General features: G+C 45.6%; 1 protein-coding gene across 1 annotated transcript in view; it reads left to right on the forward strand.

Annotated features, from left to right (window-relative positions):
* Nucleotides 1-25,316, forward strand: part of SDK1 (sidekick cell adhesion molecule 1) — a 2,061,301-nt gene that overhangs the window by 1,636,321 nt on the left and 399,664 nt on the right. The window contains exon 28 of the mRNA XM_069209963.1: nt 16,352-16,450. Within this exon, the coding sequence (XP_069066064.1) occupies nt 16,352-16,450 (99 nt within the window). The remainder of the gene's footprint in view (nt 1-16,351; nt 16,451-25,316) is intronic.

Below are 25,316 nucleotides of genomic sequence, written 5' to 3' on the forward strand. Positions count from 1 at the left end.
CAATTAGTTCTAAACAATAAGGCATAGTGGACAATAATCCGCTAAGCGCCTGCCCTACAGTTTGCAGATACAGAGTGTATTAAGCTTAGTGACCAGTCTCTTACTGGCTGTCTGTCTTAGCCTGCATAGACTGTATAAGCCCAGAGGGGTTTAGATGTAATCCAGTACATTCTCCTCGTCCCCCAAAGTATTAGAAACCAAGGATATCACCAGTCATACCAACTGCTCCCCAGGGCTGGCAAAGAGCGAGACAAGCATGGCTGCTCCATAGTTACATATAACAGTGTCAGGAATCACTTCTTGCCACCTTGCTTCCCCTTCCATTGGGAGTGCCAGTATGCAGTGGTAGGGCCTCCAGTGCTTTTAGTGAACGACATTCCACCCTGACTCCCCGAGGTCACTGGGACCCAGGAGAGAGGCAGCGCATTAAATTCCACAAAGTGGTGTTCATTATTGCGAAATTCAAAGGCAATGCCAAAGGGATAGGTCCACATGTATTTCATGTTGTCACGATGGAGGGGATCCGTTGTGGTTTGAATTGTAGCCTCCGCTCCAATGTCGCTGGAGCAACATCTTAGAACAGCAAACAGGTCCCGCCCTGGAGGGTAATAGTGTCTTTCTAAAGCGCTGCGCGAAGCATCAGTTTTTCCGTTTTGTAGGGGTTTAACTTGGCCAGCATATCTCTAGGACGTCTTCCTCAGTCGTGGCCAGTGAACCCACCCTATGCACTCATTCCACCTTCACCCCAGGTTGTTCAGCCCCCAAAAGTTCCAAGAACAGCCCTATTATGAAGTCTAAATGTGGCCCCTTGATTCCTTCTTCTGGGACACTCAGTCGGATATTGTCCCTTCCGGATCTGTTCTCCAAGTCCTCACAGAGCGAGGTGTATTTGGAAGGTGAGGTGGTCCACACTTCTTATCCCAGCAAGAACGCACGCTGTTCTAGATCACACACCTTCGATTCCAGATCTAAAGTGAGCATTCCAGTTGAGTTGACATCCGTTTGAAAGGCGATCATCTGTGAATTGACATCCGCCTAAAAAGATTCAAATGTTAGTCTTGAGTTCCTTGCAAAGCTCTGTCTTAAATTCACAGAGAGAAGAAAGGAGTTTCTCTGTTGTGAACACCATATTGCGGTCTGAGGCTGGTAATTTCATCCCCAGTGGATTGAAGTAATTGGTCACCATATTGTTCTGAACTTTTTGTAGGGACTGCCCCATTGTGTACTAGTCAAGATCATAGGCGGCAAATGGGTCTATGTAACCAGAGGCAAGGATGGATTCTTATGTGTAGTAAGTTAGGCCAAGAGCTGTTTTAAGTCCTGCTTCTGTGTAGTGTATTACCCATATGATTAAATTCCTCCTGTCCCAGGCCTTAGGAGCGGTGATCCGTAAAAGGGCCTCAGGTGTTATGCACTATGAGGAGAGTTTGGGCGGTAAGGCTGCGTGTATTCCTCAAAGTCAAGCAGGCTCCATCTTGAAGTCAGGCAGAATGCAGGAGTGGCCTTGCCGTGGTTCCCTCTCTCCTAGGCTCCCGAATCCCAAAAAGAGGGTGACTTAGGCAGCGGAGGCCGGGTCAAGTTTCATCCTGATGCTGGGATGAGTGTGCAGCTCTCCGTTCACAGCGCTCATGCGATCGCAGGTCTTTTTGGCAATTTTCAGGCCTATGCGCTGTGGTGCCGGGTCTAGTAGGCCAGTTAGGGAGGGGGGAATCAGATGCTGCATACCGGGGGGGGTCTGCCTTTGGTTTTCTGTCCCCCCCAGTAAAATCCACAGCAGGGTCCTGGGCCCGTCAGGCTGCCCTTATCGTCTCAGGGCAAGTCGGTGTCAGAGCATCTGCCGTATTTTTTCAGCTCGGACTCGTTTTCTGGTTCCCGATGGCCGCACTCAAACCAGGGAAACACTGGAGGCGAGAAGTCGCTTTGTCAATCTTTTGAGCCATCCCGGTCTCAGATCATGAAAAAGGATGTGGAGATGGCATCCAATAGCGCTGAACTGCAGGGCTCTTGGCGGTGCCACTGTGGATCTTGTCCACCCAGCCATGTTGGTTGGACCCCCCCTCAAACTCTAATTTGTACACTCTTTACTGTTGATGTGACTGTTGTTTTAGCATGGCAAAAGGTGGCTTGAGAAAGAAAAAAACACACTAGGCTTAATGACCTCACAACCGACCGGTGCACATGTACTTATGAAAACTACCCTATTGACAGTAAGACCACAGAAGTCATGCCCAGTGGAAGGGGTGGGAATTCAAACATGCTAGATGGATTTCCTGGCACTGTTTGTAAGACTAAATTCTGAACAACACCCAGAATAGGAACACCAGATACACAGTACGGGACAAATGCCATTCAATTCATCCACTCTTAATCTCAAGGATAACAGGGAGAAATCATTACAAATATCCAAATCTCTGAGCTCTGCACCACAGATTACAAGGTATGCCCCTCTCACCCTCATACACCCCTTAGCTTCTTGTGAACTTTCACTTTTGCCCCATTTTTCCCTTTAAAGTTTACTTTCTCTGATTTAGAATTATTCTAGAACTTCCTTTGAAGTTTGGACTTGTCTAGTGCTCTGTTGCTCCACTAGTCTTTGTAAAGTCGTCACCTTTGTGTGTTTTGGACTTGCAAACATTTTCCAACGCAAGAGTGACACTGACAAAGAAGTAGGATTTACCTAACAGGAGCCCATGCTCCACTATTAAATGACAGCACAAGTTACATACATTTGCTAATAAGATAAACAGGCTATCCCAAACACTGAACATCAACAACAAAGTGCAAATAATGACTGTTTCCTTTCCAGTACCAATTCCAACTCAGTAATGTGCTGCTTTTGGACTGTGCAACACAGTTGCAGCTGATGTGTTGTGGCGCTTAATGGCGACCTTGGATTACCAACAAGATGATTATGGTCTGGACCATCAATGTGCAGTAGTACCTCTGAACATCAGCAGTCTTCATATCTCATATCACCTGTAACTATAACAAGGGCGCTCAATAGACATTGGCTTGAACTGAACAGAAACTACGCCATACTGGTCCTACCCAGTGCATCTTTTAAGACCTGCCTACTGCACCTGTCCTACAGTAGGCCACATCCTGAGCGGCGTTCGCTGGCCCCCTATAGACAGGGCTGATCGTTGCTATCTTACACTGGCATTGGTGGTGTTTATTCACAACCTAATGCGGAGTGTGGCAATAAAAGCCGTACTGGCACTGGAGAGACCTGGATGATGGAGTTTGTTCATTTTAAAGGAGCGGAAATCCGGAATCATGCAGAGCTACAAATAGTTCCTTCCTCTGGAAGCACATTTCAGAGTTTCACTGCTGGAGTGCAGTATGGCACAGAACCCTCCAGGCTCAATGTACGAAGTCATGTCCACAGGTTCTCTGACTGATAGTCTACTTCCAGGTAAAGTCAAAGAGTTGCAGTTCGTGGTACCAGGTCTGTTTCATCCCCCCCTCCTCCTCCTGTGATACCTAATGGGTCTGTCAGAGGAATGGATGGAGTTCTGTTGCCTAATCCTACATTGAGCACCTCGTGTTTAAATACAAATCTTGACCAAGAGGCTTCCAAACAATTCAGTAATTTATGAAGCATCACAGAAGGAGCATAATACACAGTTGCCCATATAGTCCCTGATTAGTGACCATGCTTGAAGCATGCCCATTACCTTATCACTTCCTGATCCTCAAGGAGGAGACCAAGGCAAGGCTCTGGTCATATCTTTGGTCTTTACCAGGGAGATAACCCCCATCTGCTTACGTCTGATCTTGCATGGTAACATTAGACCAGAAGCGAGACACTCCAATCAGTCACTATAATGAACACTCCAACCTCTTAGCCCTGATCTGCGCTTAAGACAAGGGAGTCCCTACACATGGCAACATTAGGCTTCTGTCTCTTTTGTTTTCCCTCCGTTTCTTACAAGACGTGCTCATATAAATCCAAATCTGCTCCCCTCCCCACTAACCCACACACACACACACATCGTCACCATCAAGGCCAGGAAAATCCTCAACAGTGTGCAAATTAAAACAAAGTAAAGCATCCACACAAAAAATCTTGTAAGGCATCCACATAAAAACTCTTGTCCAAATTAAGATAATTCGCACGTAGCTCAAATCACCATGTGTAGGCACTAATCTGAAAAGCATCCCAATTAATGTGAGGTCCACCTCAGCACAAGCATGAGTGTTTGATGGCCTCTCTACCTCACAGGACTTAGCTCTACTCTTCGTCACTGGGACATGGTTCACTTCTACCAGTGTACGCAAAACAGTGTATGTCTCAATCCTGTTAAAAAAAACTGGAACTGTGCTATTGCTGACTCTCCTGCATTCTTTTGCTTAAGCCAGTCACGGCTTGTGGGGTTCACAGGGGGTGGGGCGGCCGGCACGCTGGGGAGGGGGTGGGGGGGCATTAAAAACACCAAAAATAAAATAAATTTAAAAAATAAACTTACCTCCGCTCCAATCCGCGCTCCGTTCCTCTCCTTTGCTGCCGGTACAGGCTCCCAGCCTGCCCTGTGGTCAATCCTGACGCATTGGCAGGGAGCGACCAGCCAGGGCTCCTGCTCCCAGGCAGACCAGGAGCGTGTGGAGGCTCTGTTGCTGGGCTGGAGAGATCCCTGTGCGCATGTGTGTTTGGCCGGCCTGAGACAGCCGGCCAAACACACGTGTGCTTTGGGGGGGGGGGGGGGGTGCTGAGCACTCCCCCTCACATTTGTCACCCCATATGCCTCGCCCTTTAAAGAATTTGCAGCGGTTGCTGCTGGCAGGGGCGACGCTCACGCTTAAGCTTCCTTGTGAAATTTTTCATTGGTTTTATCGGATGTCATGCAAGACCAACCCTTTCTTCCCTGGTTTTGGTTTTCCAGCACACTTCCCTGAAAATATGTAGGGAAAAAGCCAAACGTTTGACATGAAGCAAGAATAGTTTCAGTATGTAATTTGACATGACGATTTTATAAAAATGTGTACAGCAATCTTCATTTTCACTTTCAACTTCTTTACAAAAAAATCACCCTATGGTAAAAGCCATACCTAAAGGTAGATTCTTTTCTGCATATTATGGTTATTGATAATCTGTAATCTGCCTGATTATGTAATAAATGGATATTGTGTATTGGATTGTGATTTCACACTTGCCGCCCAATCAGAATGTGCTACACATCAAAACGTTATTTTCAGTAACAAAAAGGCATGTACCACCACCCCCGCTGTACTCTTAACAATTGTTTACCAGAAGTTCTTACTTAACTGTCTTGCTCTTATTAATAAAATGCTAATCCACCAGAAACTCCAGTGCTGCTTTTAGGGGCAGGCGTCTTGTGCACGGCTTTGAAAAGTTGTAGCACACTGCTCTGTGTGTTTTTTTCTTATTCGCTCTGTATTATTCCTAGAGGATCACACCGTAATATGCTGACCACTGGAAGCTCTCCCTCTTAAAAAGAGACACCTTGAAGTAGCAAATCACTTTTGAGAGCACATTTTCTCAGTGTGAACTGACAGTCATGCAGTGTGGCTTCTTCCCCCTCCTAAGAGTGGTGACTGCCGAAGCTGATGGTGGATTTTAGTTCAGGAGCTCGGACTGAGCAGCTGTCCCCTGTAAAGGTCCATCCTGTCTCCCATTAGGAAGGGCCCTTTGTGGGAACCTAGAAGGTTCATCATCAGTGAATGTGACTGCCAACCTGTCCCCCGATTTCGGATCCAATGCTGATACTGGAGTTAGCACATGGGTGGGTCTATGAACACGGAATGCCCGGTATCCCTACTGTTGTCAAAAGAGGTTTCACCTGAGCACTGTGAATCACACTTGTCCTTTTGCTGTGTTGCTGGCTATTTACAGGCAGCCGGTGGCTGAAAACATCTCGCTCCAGTAGACAAAACGAATGACAGTTGGAATTGGTCTCCAATATGACTCTTGTAAACTGTACAATACTATACCTCAGCCGTGATGTACAGGGCAGAATTGGCCATAACGCTTTTATTTGTACATAAAACGCCTAGAGCAAAAACTTAAGAAATCTGTTTTGGGGTTCATAGCTTGGCCCCAGAAGTTTCTAGTACCTTCGGGTATTTATTTACTGGAGTTAAAATAATAACGTTCTTGTTTTACTTTGTTGATAAGTCATATTGGTCTTTACAGTGATAGCCCTGGCATTTTTGCGTTATTTACTCCCATCTGTGGTCTTCTAGCTCCGGCCATCGCCCACAGTAGTTCCTGACTGCTCGCCTTCACTATCCCTGACAACTCAAGTGACGCAAGGGAGTAACTCGGTTGCTTGTGTATTCGTTTTAGTGTCACCTGGACACTGTGATAAACCATACCACTCTCTTTAGACACTGCCCTTCTACCACCCTCCCCCAGGGCCTCAAGAAAAGGCCTCTCACTACCTTGTTCTCTTGAAGTTCTAAAAAGAGTGAAAAACAAATTATCCACTTTGGCGACAAATATTCCAATGTTCTCATTAACACCCGAGCAGCTGCACTTTAAAAAAACAGCCTTTCTGAACACAGCAGCATTTGTTTCAATTTCAGGCGCCTGCTAAGTGCTTCTTAAGAAGATTATTGATATATAATCCTGGTATTACATAGAATAATGTACACCCATCTTGACAATGTAAGTATATCTTAAATGACTTGGACTGTTGTGCCTCCACAGAGCTCTCAGCCTGCAGCCTCTGGCTTCATATGGCAGAGAAGTTCTTAATGCCTTATATATACAGTCTGTATAATCAACATTTGGAGGTAAATTTTTCTGTGCATTATTTTGCAAGATTTAGAAGATTACCTCTTCCTTGCTTTCAATTTATAAACGTGTTTATTGCCCACCAGTTGCAGCTGCTGCCAGGAAGGCAGCACGCAGAGCAGGGGAGTGGTGGCAGCAATAAAAAAATAAAAATGAACTTACTTGCCACATCCGTTTTCCGCCACTCCATCCGTCTCCTGTCTTCTTCGTCCCTCCCCATCCAATCCAGGAGATTCTCTCATGTTCACACATCATAAAAGAAGTGCCGGAATGGCCTGAGCTGGCAGAAATGCCGCTGAGTGAGGGAGGGGCACTGCCCTTGGTCTCCACTCGGCTGAAAAATACAGCCAGTTGGAGAGTTCTAAGTGCACATGTCAGTTTGGCTGGCCTCGGACGGGGGGCCACACTGACATGCGCACTTGGAAGCGCACCACCAGTCCTACTTCACCTGCTTACGTGGAGGATGCTGGCCCGCCCTATTAAAGCGGAAATATAAAGGGATAATAAAATACTTTTATTATCCCTTTATTTTTCTGCGTTCAGCAGCGGGGTACTGCTCGTCTGCCATAGAGGAGGGGTCGCCCCTGTTATCCACCCTCCCAGGGTACATTTTCTAATGTTCCAGTGGATAGGATGTTCTACATAGAACACATTATTTCTATTCCAATAATCCCTGCAAATACACTGTATTTCTCTCTTCCACCTTACATAGGTAAGGTCTCGAAATGTCACTGAGCTGGAGGAAGATATCCTTTAAATGCATGGTAATGTAAGTCTGCTGAAAGTATAGTACTTCAGCTGGAAGATGCCAGCGCTTTAAAGATAGCATCTTGAAATGTTCCTTCTTCAGCGTAATGTAATGAATATGTTTCTGATTTTTTTATTGATCCTGTGAAAATCCAGTGGGATGAAAATTTGCTGCAGAAATTAAACTACCGTTGATTTTCTTAAGGCATTTTATTAAAGTAATTAAGTTGTGCTGAGCGCAGGACAAATCTGCTGACTTGCAGTAATATTTTTCTGCGTTTAGCAGCAGAACACCTTTCCTTGTAGAGTTTACTGTACCTGTATTTTTCTAAAAGAGGTGCAGCAGACATGGCTTCTATGAGTGAATGTTTGTGAGCATCTGTCAGACACTGCATTAAACTTTATTTCTGAAAAAGGAACATTCTGGTGTTGGGGGAGTAAAAGCGGTGGAATGAGAGATGGAATTGCTGCAGGTACGAATATTGTCTGATATATCAAATGCTGTTTAATGGCATTTATATAAGTGATCCCAATAATTTGTGAAAGGTGACAAGTTTTCCTGTTGTATGACCCAATATGGTAGTCCTTGTGTTGTGTAATTGGCTGGACCTATATGTGCACTGACCCACTTTATAGCATGTAGCTGAGTGTATTGTTGGTCAGTATTGGACTTGTCCTTTTCAGTAGGGTCATCTCCAGATTTTTTGCCTTCACCCTCCTGTTTCTGAACCCATTTTTGTTGGATTCTCACTCTACCACTGTTAACCATTTCTAAAAGGCTTGTGCTCTCTCGTTTAAACAGGGCAAAAATTGGCTTAAACCCGATTGCACATAGAATTTACCTGTAAGTCCTTAGTAAAGTGGTACTGCATTTACCCAGGGCCTGTAAGATAAATGCTACTAGTGAGTCTGCAGTATGATTCTGCCACCCACATTTGCAGCCCTTTGAACATGTTGCAGGCCTGCCATTGCAGCCTGTGTGTGCAATTTTAAACTGCCATTTGGACCTGGCAAAATAAACCTTTTGCCAGGCCCAAACTTTCTTTTTAAATACATTTGTCAGCCCTAGGGTAGGCCCTAAATAGCCTATAGGGCAGAGTGCAGTGTATTTAAAAAGTAGGACATGTACTTTCAACTTTTAAATGTCCTGGTAGTCAACAACTCTTAATTTTTCACTACTGCAAGGCCTACCTCTCCCATAGGATAACTTTGGGTTACCTTATTACATTTAATAAGTGATAACTTTCAATTGGGAGTAAGTGGGTATGTTGAGTTTCGTGTCTAAGGAATAGTAATTTAAAATCCTATTTAATGGTAAAGTTGGATTTAGGTTACAATTCTGAAAAAGGCCTCTTTTAGAAAGTTGATGTTTTCCTTTCCTAATCATTTGGTGCCTGTAGCTTGCATCATGGGTCAAATGACTAGGTGTAGCTGGTATTTGTGTATTGCTCTCAGACAGTGAGACAAAGGGAAAATAGGTGTTGGCAAGATGGGCCCTGTCTTGCACATCGCAAAGCCTCTGCCTAGGCACACTCACAAAGGGCTTGACACTAGTCTTTTGTGCCACCAGACACGCTGGGGCCAGGGTGGGGAGGCAGGAAATTTCAAACACCTGTGGAAATCTCCAGACCCTTCTCCTGATTATATGACGAAACACCGAATTAAAAACAACTACTAACCGTAACAACGAGGTCGGAACACCGACCTCGTCCTTACTACTAATGATTTTACCACGAATGCCTTAACAACGATTGTAAAGAAATGGCTCCCTGTTGCAGTTACCCCCCACTTTTTGCCTGATACTGATGCTGACTTGACTGAGAAGTGTGCTGGGACCCTGCTAACCAGGCCCCAGCACCAGTGTTCTTTCCCCTAAAATGTACCATTGATCCCACAATTGGCACACCCTGGCATCCAGATAAGTCCCTTGTAACTGGTACCTCTGGTACCAAGGGCCCTGATGCCAGGGAAGGTCTCTAAGGGCTGCAGCATGCATTATGCCACCCTAGAGACCCCTCACTCAGCACAGCCACACTGCTTACAAGCCTGTGTGTGCTGGTGAGAACAAAATGAGTAAGTCGACATGGCACTCCCCTCAGGGTGCCATGCCAGCCTCTCACTGCCTATGCAGTATAGGTAAGACACCCCTCTCGCAGGCCTTACAGCCCTAAGGCAGGGTGCACTATACCATAGGTGAGGGTACCAGTGCATGAGCACTGTGCCCCTACAGTGTCTAAGCAAAACCTTAGACATTGTAAGTGCAGGGTAGCCATAAGAGTATATGGTCTGGGAGTCTGTTTTACACGAACTCCACAGCACCATAATGGCTACACTGAAAACTGGGAAGTTTGGTATCAAACTTCTCAGCACAATAAATGCACACTGATGCCAGTGTACATTTGATTGTAAAATACACCACAGAGGGCACCTTAGAGGTGCCCCCTGAAACTTAACCAACTATCTGTGTAGGCTGACTAGTTCCAGCAGCCTGCCACACTAGAGACATGTTGCTGGCCCCATGGGGAGAGTGCCTTTGTCACTCTGAGGCCAGTAACAAAGCCTGCACTGGGTGGAGATGCTAACACCTCCCCCAGGTAGGAGCTGTGACACCTGGCGGTGAGCCTCAAAGGCTCACCCCTTTGTCACAGCCCAGCAGGGCACTCCAGCTTAGTGGAGTTGCCCGCCCCCTCCGGCCACGGCCCCCACTTTTGGCGGCAAGGCTGGAGGGAACAAAGAAAGCAACAAGGAGGAGTCACTGGCCAGTCAGGACAGCCCCTAAGGTGTCCTGAGCTGAAGTGACTCTAACTTTTAGAAATCCTCCATCTTGCAGATGGAGGATTCCCCCAATAGGGTTAGGATTGTGACCCCCTCCCCTTGGGAGGAGGCACAAAGAGGGTGTACCCACCCTCAGGGCTAGTAGCCATTGGCTACTAACCCCCCAGACCTAAACACGCCCTTAAATTTAGTATTTAAGGGCTACCCTGAACCCTAGAAAATTAGATTCCTGCAACTACAAGAAGAAGGACTGCCCAGCTGAAAACCCCTGCAGCGGAAGACCAGAAGACGACAACTGCCTTGGCTCCAGAAACTCACCGGCCTGTCTCCTGCCTTCCAAAGATCCTGCTCCAGCGACGCCTTCCAAAGGGACCAGCGACCTCGACATCCTCTGAGGACTGCCCCTGCTTCGAAAAGACAAGAAACTCCCGAGGACAGCGGACCTGCTCCAAGAAAAGCTGCAACTTTGTTTCCAGCAGCTTTAAAGAACCCTGCAAGCTCCCCGCAAGAAGCGTGAGACTTGCAACACTGCACCCGGCGACCCCGACTCGGCTGGTGGCGATCCAACACCTCAGGAGGGACCCCAGGACTACTCTGATACTGTGAGTACCAAAACCTGTCCCCCCTGAGCCCCCACAGCGCCGCCTGCAGAGGGAATCCCGAGGCTTCCCCTGACCGCGACTCTTTGAACCTAAAGTCCCGACGCCTGGGAGAGACCCTGCACCCGCAGCCCCCAGGACCTGAAGGACCAGACTTTCACTGGAGAAGTGACCCCCAGGAGTCCCTCTCCCTTGCCCAAGTGGAGGTTTCCCCGAGGAACCCCCCCCTTGCCTGCCTGCAGCGCTGAAGAGATCCCGAGATCTCTCATAGACTAACATTGCGAACCCGACGCTTGTTTCTACACTGCACCCGGCCGCCCCCGCGTCGCTGAGGGTGAAATTTCTGTGTGGACTTGTGTCCCCCCCGGTGCCCTACAAAACCCCCCTGGTCTGCCCTCCGAAGACGCGGGTACTTACCTGCAAGCAGACCGGAACCGGGGCACCCCCTTCTCTCCATTCTAGCCTATGCGTTTTGGGCACCACTTTGAACTCTGCACCTGACCGGCCCTGAGCTGCTGGTGTGGTGACTTTGGGGTTGCTCTGAACCCCCAACGGTGGGCTACCTTGGGCCAAGAACTAAGCCTTGTAAGTGTCTTACTTACCTGGTTAACCTAACAAATACTTACCTCCCCTAGGAACTGTGAAAATTGCACTAAGTGTCCACTTTTAAAACAGCTATTTGTCAATAACTTGAAAAGTATACATGCAATTTTTATGATTTAAAGTTCCTAAAGTACTTACCTGCAATACCTTTCGAATGAGATATTACATGTAGAATTTGAACCTGTGGTTCTTAAAATAAACTAAGAAAAGATATTTTTCTATATAAAAACCTATTGGCTGGATTTGTCTCTGAGTGTGTGTACCTCATTTATTGGCTATGTGTATGTACAACAAATGCTTAACACTACTCCTTGGATAAGCCTACTGCTCGACCACACTACCACAAAATAGAGCATTAGTATTATCTATTTTTACCACTATTTTACCTCTAAGGGGAACCCTTGGACTCTGTGCATGCTATTCCTTACTTTGAAATAGCACATACAGAGCCAACTTCCTACAACGATATTTAGTTGTAAAGGCATTCCTGATAAAATCATTAGCAATAGGCACCATTCACCCTACATCCCTCACCCCACCCCCCCAACCCCACCCCAAAACCTAAAACCCGCTGACCCCCCACCCACTCCCCAAAACCAAAAACGCCCCACCCCCCAACCCCACCCTAAAACCTAAAACCCCCTGACTACCCACCCACTCCCCAAAACCAAAAACGCCCCACCCCACCCCAAAACCTAAAACCCCCCACCCACTCCCCAAAACCAAAAACGCCGCACCCCCCAACCCCACCCTAAAACCTAAAACCCCCTGACCACCCACCCACTCCCCAAAACCAAAAACGCCCCACCCCCAACCCCACCCCAAAACCTAAAAACCCCTGACCCCCCACCCACTCCCCAAAACCAAAAACGCACCCACCCCCCCAACCCCACCCCAAAACCTAAAAACCCCTGACCCCCACCCCCTCCCCAAAACCAAAAACGCCCCACCCCCCCAACCCCACCCCAAAACCTAAAACCCCCTGACCCCCCACCCCCTCCCCAAAACCAAAAACGCCCCACCCCCCCAACCCCACCCTAAAACCCCCTAACCCCTCCCCAAAACCAAAAACGCCCCACCCCCCCAAAACCTAAAATCCCCTGACCCCCCACCCCCTCCCCAAAACCAAAAACGCCCCACCCCCCCAACCCCACCCCAAAACCTAAAACCCCCTGACCCCCCATCCCCTCCCCAAAACCAAAAACGCCCCACCCCCCAACCCCACCCCAAAACCTAAACCCACCACTTACCTTCGCCAACCCCCTTCTTTGTACCTTAACCACGCATGTTCGTTGTTCAGAACATTCGTAGTTAAGGCACAAAAATACGAAGTCGTGGTTAAAAAAAGCGTTGTTACGCTTTCGTTAACCACGACTTTCGTAATAAAAAAGTCGTAAAAAAGGATGTTTCCCCCTTCTCCTGCTTCAAAGCTGACACCAGATATAAATATTGGACCCTCAAACGCAACTCTTCTGTACACCACTGGACCTGTGGAAGACTCCGAAAGACTGCTGTGCTGCTCTGCGAGAAGGACTGCTACTCTGCTGCCCTACTGCCTGAGTAAGGACTGGACCTGCATCTTGAACCCACAACCCACCAGAGTGGCTCCTACGATAGTTGGGTGGCCTCTTGAGCAGAGCCCCAGTGACAGAAAAGGCTCCAACCAATTTGAACCTAGCACCTGGGCTCTCCCTGCTGTGAGTCTTATCCCCCAACTTGTGCCACTCCAGTCCTCTGCCCTTGGAAATGGGCCTCAAGGTGCTCTGCCATTTCTTGGGCAGACCCAATGCATCTCCTTGCTGCCTTGCATCAGAAGTGCTGCAGCAAGACACAGCACCAGTGCTGGACTGCGCAGCTCTTTCAAACTGCTGATGCATGATTCAGGACTTCACATTGCAGCCCTGCAGCTCCTCAAAACCACTGCTGCCCCATAGATCCTTGATGCAGGACTTAGCATCACACCCTCACAGCTCCCCGAAATCGCCGCTGCGCAATGCACCCTCGATGTAGGACCTTTCATCGCAGTCCGCAGACCATCGGAACTACTGCTGCACGATGCAGTCTCCATGCAGGATCTCCCTGCAATCTACAACTTGGATTTAAGTTACTCTTTTCAGCAGTCTGTCAACAAACTGTATGTAGTTCCTTATGGGAAAAGAAAGGAGAATGTGTGGTAGGTCAGCAACTAGGGAATCGGACAGGGGGTCCATTTCCTTAGGAACAAGAGCCCTCACACACTCAGATGGGTGTCATGCTTCATCACAGGGCATGCTCCTCGTCAGGTCGGCGCTGAAGTGCTCAACAGACACCCACGAGAAGGCTGTTAATCTGAGATCTTTTGGTCCAATGACATATGTTAAGTGTGGGTGTAGGGCCTCGTGTAGATTAGTGTAGGAAAGTGTACTTAACATAAACAGTTGAAAAGTTATCAAACGTTATCTGTTTCAAATTTGTGTAAGGCAGTCCTGTTAATCAAAATAGGCCTTTGCACAAAAATAAAACTGGCCGTCATTAGTGAATTAGAGTAGGCAGCTAAAAAGTGGTCCAAGTTTATTAATTGGGGCAGTGAAGAACTATTAAAACATTGGAATTTTGCGAGCTCCATTGGAGACAGTGGAGTGCTCTGGGCTTTTACTGGCTGGTAAAAGCCTGGAGCATCAACATTCCAATTTTCTTTGTGCACAGCAACAGCTGGGAACAAAGGCCTCACGGAGCCCGAGGGGATTTCCCTCCCCTAATGCTCTGTCAGGACTTTGTTTTATTTATTATAACATTCTGCCCTCTAGTGGCAGAATGTTCAAATAGCCATATTGCCCTTTGTAGCTGGACAATACCAGTAGTTCAAGTCCTGCTCTCGACGGGCTCTAAGGCTATATTAAAGTATGTGTTTTGCAAGGTACGGAAGACCACGTGGATCTAAGCTTGCTACAGGCAAGGTTTGTGATACTATCAGAGAAATCAGCAGCTAAAACTGGCTCAGCAGACCACCTAACCGGCCCACAAACAGCCTGAAAACAGCCCACAAACTGACCTCTTAGGCCATTTATTTAAGTGTTTGCCTGGTTGCCCTCTAGACTAGTCCAACTCTCCCAGCAGTTTACCATGGATCACAATCAGAATACTTGAGCATATGGTAGGGGACAAGGATGGCATAGATGAGTAGAAGCAAGGCCACTGCGTACCCAAAGCCCACCAGAACTGTTCCTGTATAGCAGTGATACTCAAAGTACGGCCCGGGGGCCGCATGAGGCCCTCCTGACATTTACATGTGGCCCCTGGGTCATCAGCAGCACTGTGCTGCTGTTTATTCTACTTGGCACTAGTACAAAAAAATGTTAAATAAATAGGCAAGTACTTATTTGGAGGCTAATTGAAAAAGGAGTAACTATGGTGTCCTGGAACTAAACTTAAGAAAAATCTTCATTACTTAAGACTTCTTGAAGCAAAAATAAAAGTATGATCTGTTTGAAATTCAAAAAGTGCATTTCATTAACCTGCACAACCGCTTCACCTTTGCACACAAGATTATATCACTGCATTGAGAAGTATTTTTTTTAATGATATTTTTCAAACAAATTTAGAATCTTTCATTCCCCTCCACCCCTCCACATCCTGGCAACAATGAGAACTGTGAACTAAGAAGCGAGTCAGTTGTTATGTGAACATTTTGTGAGGGCTCGGTTGCTATTATACATGAACAACATAGTTTATTAAATCAGACACAGAAGGTTTTATACAGCATACATCCTGAAGATGTATTTCAAGGTTCTTATGTGTGATGACGAAGAAAAAGGAGGTAAAGTGAAATAAAACATTTGCCTAGGATCACACAATTTAGTTAAGTGGAGAAGATGGGATTTATATCCAAGTTTCTGGTTTCACATTGCGCAATTCAGACACTATGGCCCTTATTTACACTTTTTTAGCACTGCATTTGCGTCATTTTTTTACGCCAAAGCGGCTCGAATTTACAAAATACAATTGTATTTTGTAATTTTGCGCTGCTTTTGTGTCAAAAAGCGGCGCAAATGCGGCGCTAAAAAGGTATAAATATGGGCCTATATGTATATGCTTCTCTTCTCCTACAACCACTTTACCACTACCCCTCCCCACCCCCAACCCTCTGACTGCCACCCTGCTGGCATCAATGAGGCCCTCGGTCACATCACAGACCAAACAGTGCAGCCCCTGGGAAAATGTTTGCGAGTACCCATGCTGTATAGTTTGATTGATGGGAGTCCTAAACCCCAGTGTTTGAATGAGCATTACTTTGAGTCGTTGTGCGTGTAAAGCCATCCTCCGGGACAGAATCAGACACCAGCAGTACAGGGTTCCTCCTGGTTGGCTCTTGTAATAGAGTACAGCTGATTGTGATGTCACTGGAATGCAGAGTTGTCACATTGGGATGTCACTGGAATGTTGTGAAACGCTGCAGGGTGGAACATAAAAATGTCGCTTGGGTGCTGGCGATGCTGGTTGTCTTCTGGGGTGGGGAGGCTTAAAATGGCGTAAATCTTTCCTGCTACCGTTACTTCCACCTCGTTTGACCTCGGAGTCAGGCGCATCATAAAATGAGAGCTAGAACGAACAGAAGGGAAGAGACGGGTGTACTGATGTCATCTTATGTTTTCTAACGTTTATAAATGTTCGTACTGCTCTTCCTTTAATGGGCATCATATAGTTGTGCCCCCCGACTTCGGGTATGTGACAGTATTCATATTGCGACTGTTTGAAATGTGCCTGTCATCTTTATTTTTATCAAAACCCACTCCAATAGTCTAACTCGTTGTAGAGGGTATTATATTTTTTTCAAAATTCTCCTTTCGATGATACGTGCAGCTCTATCAATTTGTCTGCATTTTACTTTTAGTCCCTGGCCCTCCAGTGAAGATGGTGTTTCCGGAAGTAAGACTGACGTCAGTGCGGATCGTTTGGCAGCCCCCAGAGGAGCCCAATGGGATTATTCTGGGTAAGAGACGGTCGTGATGACGTAAGCTTGCGCGCACACATAAATGGCCCGAAAGCATCGCAGGAATGTTAGAAACCACCCGCCCACACACCTGATTCAGGGTGGGGTTGTCGTGGAAAGTGCTACGGCTCTTTACATGGGTTAAGGAAGCTGTAATATTCAACCTAGACTGTGTATCTGTTCCATGGACCCGAACAAATGTTCTTTAGGTTTTAGCGCCCAGAGAGGAGCCCTAAGGACGTAACCTAGATATCAGTATTTGTTTTTATGCGAGCTTTAGATTCGAGACATTTCACAGGTATTGTAAAATTGTGTAGTTTTAACAAAAAAAAAAAAAAACTCCTTGTTACCTTTCTGAAGGAGCAGAGGATGGCATGGAAAGGCTGACAGGGTCCAGTCTCCACCTCAGTTGTGAGTGAGAGCATCACCTTGGGGTTAGGGTGACCACCTGGCATTGAGGCAAATTCTGGACAGGACTTAAAAAAATTCAGGACACAGGGTCAAAATTCAGGACAAAATTCAGGACGAAGGATCAAAAGTCAAGACAAAAATTCAAAGCACAAATGTCAGTTTTACAGACACCCAAGATAGGTCATGCCTCACTATGTTATCAGTGTATTTATTTACTATTTTTTAACACAGCACTATTTATTCTCTGTGGTCTTTTTGTGATTGCCTCCTGGTATGCTACAATCAGGTGTCACATTACACCCTTGTTTAGTAGTAAATTAATGCCCTTCAGCACTGTGTCAAGGCCATCACCCCTAACCAAATCTACCCAATCTGTCTTGAAGAGAAAGTAACCGCAATATTTTGATTATGTTTCTGAACACTTTAAAACCCTTGGCCAACAGTTTGGGAAACATTAAGGTAATTAACCTTAAGCTAGTTTAAACAAATTGACCAAAAACATCTGGCTTACCCCAACCACCCATGGACTTTCAACCTAAAAAAATGTATGAGGCAGGGCAGATGGTGTGAGCGACAGTCTCACACCTAATGTCAGGGATTGAGGTACCCACAATTTGACTGTAGTCTCACAGCACTAGAGTGTATGTATGGGACTCTACATTTATCTCAGAACTGGAAGCCAGGACTACCAATAGGTAATACAAGAGGAAGATGAAATCAAGATCAAATGGGAGATTCACAGCAACTGATTGAAAGGGTTGTTGCTGAGAACTGGATAAATAAGGAAGAGAAGAACAAGGTGGGACAATTCCTAAAATCATACAAGATGGGTCCACCAAGATTTTTGGAAGGTATTGGGTACCTGGAGAGTTGTCTCTGCAGACAGGAGAGAAAGAGAAGAGGCACTGTTAAGTGGTTAAACTAGCAGTACCCACCCACCTTGGCAAACCCTTCTGTTTGTGCTTGTGAAGGGTGAGCAGGGTGTGTTGCTTATGTCATTGTCATGACATAATTGGGTTCCAAGTTCCAAGGCTAGCGAGGCTCGACTGGGAGACAGTTGGGACTCTCGTCTGAGGAGCATGGTGCCCTGTTTCCTGTATTGATGCAACTTACATTAAAGAGGAATCCACATGTACTTACCGTCTGGTATCCGTTTGTGGAATTAGCATACTGCACAAACCCCTTGCAATGTTGTACAAGGCAATTCCTGCTTTGTCCATGTGTTAAAATGGTTTTGAAATTGAGCAAAAGCCAAACTAGTTTATCTGGGTTATCCCCAAGTGTCAAGTACACAGAGAATCTTCAAAATGTTTGGGATGTAAATTGCACAAACAGAATGTAAAAAATTAAAAAATGTAATTAGTGTTTCTTTAACATATGGCACTGTTTTCCCCTTTATATACAATTAAACCTCAGATTGAACTGGCAACCAGTTACCTTTCAAGACCTAGTGATTAATATCTACCATTCTCCCACTGATTTGCAGGATGGAAATCTCGGCAGAGCATCACAGTCCCTCCAAGCTCAGTTTGCTTTTTGGTCTTCTCTTCTGCTTTCTGTAGTGGGCCACATGGCACTAGTGAATATGGTATACTACCCCGATGATAGTATTATTTTTCAAACCTTCCCCTGCTTGTCTTTTATTCCTTCTTAAGACATGCCACACATCTGAATTGGTCGCTGGGGTGCAGTCGAGTAGCTTTTTCCACTCTACCCTTTACTGCGGGTGGATTAGGGCTTCTGGACTTAGAACACTATTATTCAACTGCACAGGTCCAATGGGTGGCTCGCTGGCTTTCTGCTCGCCCCCCTGCATGCAATGGGGTTTATCCGTAAATAATTTTAAGGAGGGCTTACTCCACTGCTCATTGTTTCCTACTGACCATTCTACGGATCACCATCCGAGGTTATTATGCACAGCTTTCTCTTGCCTTGCTAGAACCTGTAAACTCACTGACACGAAGAAGCCCTGTGCTCCTGCACTACCTTTGCTAAGCCTTCCCACTTGCACAGGACAGCTGTGCTCAGAGCAACTCCATCAGTGGTATGCTGCAGATGTCTTAACATTGGGGGATTTGTTTCTGGATGGTGAAGTACTAAATTTCCAAACCCTTGTGGAAGACTACCATCTTCACCCAGGTCAGCTCCTTACTTACAACCACCTTAATCATTAAATGCCCTATTTCATGTCTACCACCTAGCACTAAACCTACATGATGTGTTCCAGAAGCACTACACCATAGGGACTGGTGGCAAACTGATAGAATGGGTGTCCAGACCTTTCCTGCATTATGGAGACCACTTCAGATCTTCTTGTCATACTACCTGGGAGATTGATGTGGCCAAACCTCTGCAAGATACGGACTGGAATTAAATACTGGACTTTCCCCACAAAGTATCCAATGGCTGTCACTTTAAGTACATTCATAGAGCTTCCTTGGGAATGCATTTCGCTCATTGCTAGTCGTTTGCTTTGTGGTTTGCAACTCACATTTGGTTGCTTTCAATTTGCTGGTTTTATTTGTTTTAGGCTATGCGGCTTGAGTTCGTACCTTCCCCTGCCCGAACCTTATTTACAGTATCCTTCCGAGTGCTCCCTTTCTGTAAACAGGCCTGTAAATCTTGTTCTTATCTCATCACATTTGCGGTGCATTGAAAGAACAAGGTCAAACGTCAGACTCTGTCTTCGGTGGGAACTTAGTGTTTACTTTTCTTTCTCCAACTTCAAAGTGAGAGGATTTATGCAACAGTTTTGCTGGATACTGGGGTTAGGAAAGAGTTTTTTCTATCACATGACAACATTTAAATAAAATTCAGAATATATCAGAATTAGGGGTACAAATGAAGCACATCTTTGTTAATTCTGGACTGTGCTGAAAACAAATACGTTTATATGATTAAAACAATTCATTGCATTAGGTGATGCAATTTACGCACATCATCGGGTGTGCACTTTATAAGTTTATTTGAAAAACTGTATGTCTATGCAAATGTAATGGTCATTTCCATCAAAAATGTGTTGTCTGTAATGGCAGTGTGTTACCACACCATGCATACTCCACTCCACTCTGCTGTGCACCACTCCACACCACTGCACCCTACTCTGCATCACTCCACTTTAGACCACTCCATGCCACTTCACTGTGGGACACTCCACTCTTACCCACTCCACTATATGCCCCTGCACTCTGTTACTTCACACTACACCTCTCTACTCTACTGTGTACCACTCAACTCTATGCCAATGCACTTTATGCCTCTCTACACCACTACGCTCTGCATCTCTGCACGCTATACTACTCCAGTCTAGGCAACACCAATCTAGTCTGCACAGCTCCACTCTGTGCCACTCTGCAACACTGCACTGTATGTCACTGCACTCTATGTTAGTGCACTTTACTCTGTAACACTCAACTCTATGCCCCTGCACTCTAAATCAATGCACTGTATGTCACTCTAATCTACTCTGCATCACTGCACTCTTTGCTACGGTACACTACACCACTTTACTCTATGCCATCACACTCTATGCAACTCCACTCCACCCTGCACCTCTCCACTCTATGCCACTTCACTCTACTGTGAAACAATCCACTTTACGTCACTGTGCTCTGTGCCACTGCATTCTATGCCACTGCACCATACCCTGCACCTCTCCACTCTATGCCACTGCACTCTACTCTGAAACAATCTATTCTATGCCACTGCACTCTACAACACTCTACCCCACTGCACTCTAAACAACTCCACTATACACCACTGCACTCTGAAACTCTACTCTGCAACACTGCACCGGCTGCCACTATACTTTACACAACTCTATTCTGTACTACTGCATTCTGCACCAATACACTCTATTCCACTGCACTCTATACCACTCTACTCTGCATAACTCCACTCTGTGCCACTGCACTTTACAGCACACTGCACTGCACCACTCTACGCTACTCAACTCTGCACCACTCTACGCCACTGCACTCTGCAACTTGAGTCTACTCTGCACTCTATGCCACTGCACCACTCTACACTACTGCACTATGTGTCACTCTGTTGTATGCCACTCTACTCCAATCTATGCCACACTACTCTTCCCTATGTCACTGCACTCTGTCAATGCACTCTAAACAACTGCCCTGTACACCACTGCCCTTTACTCTGCACCACTGTGCCCCACTCTACACCATTGCACTGACACTCTACTCTGCAACATTGCACTGTTCACCACTGTATTCTAAACCACTCTACTCTGTACTACTGCATTCTGTGCCACTGCACTCTACAGCACCCTGGCACTGCACTCTGTCACTCTACTCTGCATCATTCAATTCTATGCCACTGCACTCTACAGCCCTATACTCTGCACTGTACCACTCTACACTACTCCACTCTGCACAACACTACGCCACTGCACTCTATGCCATGCAAGTCTGCTCTTCACTCTGTGCTGCTGCACTACTGCATTCTATTGTATGCCACTCTACTCCACTGCACTCTATGCCACTTTACTCTACCCCAATGCACTCTAAACAGTTGCACTGTATGCCACTGCCCTCTAATCCGCACCACTGGACTCTACACCACTGCACCCTGTGCCACTCTACTCCACTCTACACCAGTGCACTGACACTCTACTCTGCAACATTGCACTCTCTGCCACTGCACTCTATACCACTCTACTCTGTACTACTGCATTATACGGCACTGCACTCTACAGCACTATACTCTGCACTGCACCACTCTACACTATTCCACTCTGCACCACTGCACTCTATGCCACACGAGTCCACTCTGCACTCTATGCCACTACACCACTCTATGCCACTGCACTCTCTGCTACTCTGTTGTATGCCACTCTACTCCACTGCAATCTATGCCACTCTACTCTGCCCTATGCCACTCTGACACTGCACTCTAAATCACTGCACTCTACTCCCCACCACTGTGCTCTACGCCACTGCTCCTGTGCCACTCTACACCACTGCTCCTGTGCCACTCTACACCACTAGGTCACTAACTTTTAGCCAGGCTGAACAGCTGTCACTCTGGTGTATAACATGGCTAAAACACACTTGCAAAGCCAATAACTCTTGCGTAGATGAGACCTTTTGGCTTTGCCAATGTTTGTTAGTACTATGGGGTACCGAGGTCCCTGAAAGAACTGTAAATGTGTAAGCCTTTACTTTAAACATGCATTACACACATCATAATATAGACTGCCACAAAATGCGCAGCTACATTTCGGTTAAATAAAAAAAGTCCTTCTAAAATACAGATTTGAGTAATATACAGCTTATACCTAGTACTAACATTTTTTATAACAGTCTATTAAAACCACATACTCCACAGCTCAACCTGGAATTCCATTACAGTACCTCTCGAAATAAAAATATATTTGTCATCAGAAAGCTTCAAGTGACTACTTTGATAAAAGTCAATGCAGGTTTCCAAGCCCCTTTGCATATGCAGATTTACCAGTTGCCCACATTTTCATTTCTGTAGGGTAGGAGACACCCTTACAAGCAGGCCTGTTTCTTATCTATCTGCCCCTCCCTCCTGAGAGCACAGGAGATTCCCTGCCTTTCAGTCCAGCTGGGAAAACTGATCTTTCCTAATTACAATTTGTTCTTTAGGTGAAAGGCTAAAATTACTGACAAATGCTGTCTGTTAAGCCTTTCATTATGGACAACGGACAGCAGAGCGAAATTACAGGCAGTCCGTGAAAATTACGGACGGGTGGTCACTCTACTTTGGGTTTATGTTGACCAAAAAGACATCAGTAAGTGAACTGATACAAACACAGAGCAGGCAGGCACCCATCTCAAGCAATTCTGTTTGCTGCCTTAGGAGGGTGACGAATGGGGCAAGCGGGGCATGTAAGTTCAAGAATGTCCTTGCTTGAACATATTCCACTAGCTGAACCCAGACTTTTTTAATGTGAAAATGATGAAAGTTCAACATTAGATCCCATTTTCAGAAACCAAATTATGCGACGGAATAGCAGTGGTCGCTTTGCTTTGATTTAGAGGCAGGAGTAGCATTCTGCTTTGACCCATCTTTGATTAGGACAGTCTCTTGCCTTGAAGGACATTCCGATAGCAGCTCTACTACAGTTTTCCAGCAGGGCTGGAGTCTTTTGACCACTTCTTGGCACCAGAAGGGATGGGTTCTAAGAACCTATGTTCCTGTTAATTTTAGGTTACTCTGCATATTTGCCTCTTCTGTTTACTATGAGTAAACACTGCAGGCCGTCTTTAGTGTGGTGCTGCAGATGGTGCTTTAAGTAGGACGAAAGAGTTGTGGGTTTTTCTAAGGGGTTTGGTCAATAAAACAAACTAGGAATTTTACATGTGGGGCCTGACGTGTGTAATCAAGGGCGTGGCTTAAAACGTAAACTAGAACCATGTGCTTCACGCAGCATGCCAGTTGAGCAGTATTTGGGTGCCTCTTTGATTCTTCAGCTACTGCATTCAGACATGTTAAACATAAACAAGCACATGCACTTAAAACAAGCCAGACCTATTAGCTTTGCCAAAGCTTGTTAGCAGTACCAGATAAATGAGTAACAACAATTATACTGTTATGATTAATTGAAATTGAAAATGTTTCAGTTCTGAAATTATCAGGCTATTAACAGTCTAGGATCGGTGGAAGACAGAGCAGGCTTCAGAGTATCGTCCTAGGTCAGGTTAATGAGCAGAAATCCAAGTCATCAGTGCAGAATTAATCAAATGACCTAGAACGATACCACACTTACCTGGATGCCCGCAGTTTCTTTCCCCCATGAGATGCCTTGATTTAATTCCAACTTAATACCGAATGACTGGAACTTTGTTTGTGGACTGCTTGTCCCCATTCATTTGGGATATTGCCCTCTGATTGAAGTGAGCCACAACTGTTGTCCATTGTAATTCAGCACTACATTCTCTCTTTTTTACATACATGATATGGATACTCTCCTGGGATAACCTAATTTATTATGTTTTTCTGTAATATGGTTTGTGAATCATCCCTGTTAAGACATTGTTGTTGATGCATGTTTATACACTGGTCTCAACTGGGTTATTTTGGGTATCCCCTGTCTTGGTTAACATTACTAAAGTCCAGGCATAAAAGTCAGCTTCATGGCTGGCGTACGGGAAGTTAAGAGATACGATATTCACATCTTCTTTTGCCTCTATGTGTCTCCATCTTAGAGAAGAAGCATTAGCTTTGCAATGGTGCAAAGGAAATCATTGTTTTGCTGCTTTAGGTGAGGACAGAGGGAGGAAGAAGAGTGAGGTGGAGAGTTTAGTAGTAAGGGAAGGTACTTAGGGGCAGAGCAATGTAGACTAGGTGATTTAAAAATGAAGACCTTAGAGTATTTAGGGTTTTGTCTTGTAGTAGGTGTTTAGAGGATGAATACGTACCTGTTTGGCAGGGAATCACGATGGCTGCTAGAGAGTATTTGCATAGAAATATAGAAGTGTAAAACTAGTTATGGGCGACAGCTAGCTTTTGCCTGCTGGGTAAACAGGTTGTCCTTACACAGTAGTTGTCCTGCACAGATATTTATTCATTCATACTTTGTTGGTCTTCCACCGAGCACATTATGCACTTCACATGTTGAAAGAGAGTTGCCAGCATTTTTTTCAGAGACTGGTGAAACCCCCTTACCTCAGTAGGAAAGCTGCAACAGTGCTCTCACCTATTGTGTATTAAGAGGCACCTTGTGCCAAAAACATTTGTTGGCATGGTCCATATGCCCCTCTCCGGTCTCCCCTTTGGGCGTCACATGAATAGCCTTCAAGCTACTCCAAAGCACAGCGACCTAGAGAACAAGAGCCTTTTCACAGTATTATATAAGCAGGGGCAATGCAATAATACAATTATGTGGCGGTTGTGGTTCACACTTAACTTTAGGTTGTCCACACTCAACAATTTGCTGCATAATTTGCAGGTTTCAATAAAAGAAATCTAGCTTCAATAGAGAAGTTACTGAAAAAGTCCCACATGATGATTCTTGCCGTGGCAGCCACTTTGCAGAGGTTAATTGATTACCTATTAGTTGCTAACGTCTGTATTGGTGCGAAGTATTAAAAAAAACCTTTGCACAGACACTAAATAAAATGACAAATTAGTGAACTAATGCTGCCACACAATGTGCCACATTATGCTGCAAAATTTCAATTTTCATGACATAAAATGTTGTCAACACTGGTGCATTATTTGGTCCTCTATGGATTCATAATTCCAGTGGCCAAGCCTATAGGAGTCGGCTACCTCTGTTTCTCTAAAATGTCTTTCAGGTAATCTGTATATTTGCATACCCAAAAGACAGAGTCTCGGAGTATGGCATGTAAGCTGGGATAATATTACTGAGATGAACCCTTAAATGTGGCGTAACAATTGACAAGAGCTAGTATGCATGCCTTCTTCCAACAAGCCTTGGCAAAGGTAATTATCCATAGTTTGCACT

This window comes from Pleurodeles waltl, chromosome 10 (assembly GCF_031143425.1).
Source record: "Pleurodeles waltl isolate 20211129_DDA chromosome 10, aPleWal1.hap1.20221129, whole genome shotgun sequence".
NCBI lineage: Eukaryota > Metazoa > Chordata > Amphibia > Caudata > Salamandridae > Pleurodeles > Pleurodeles waltl.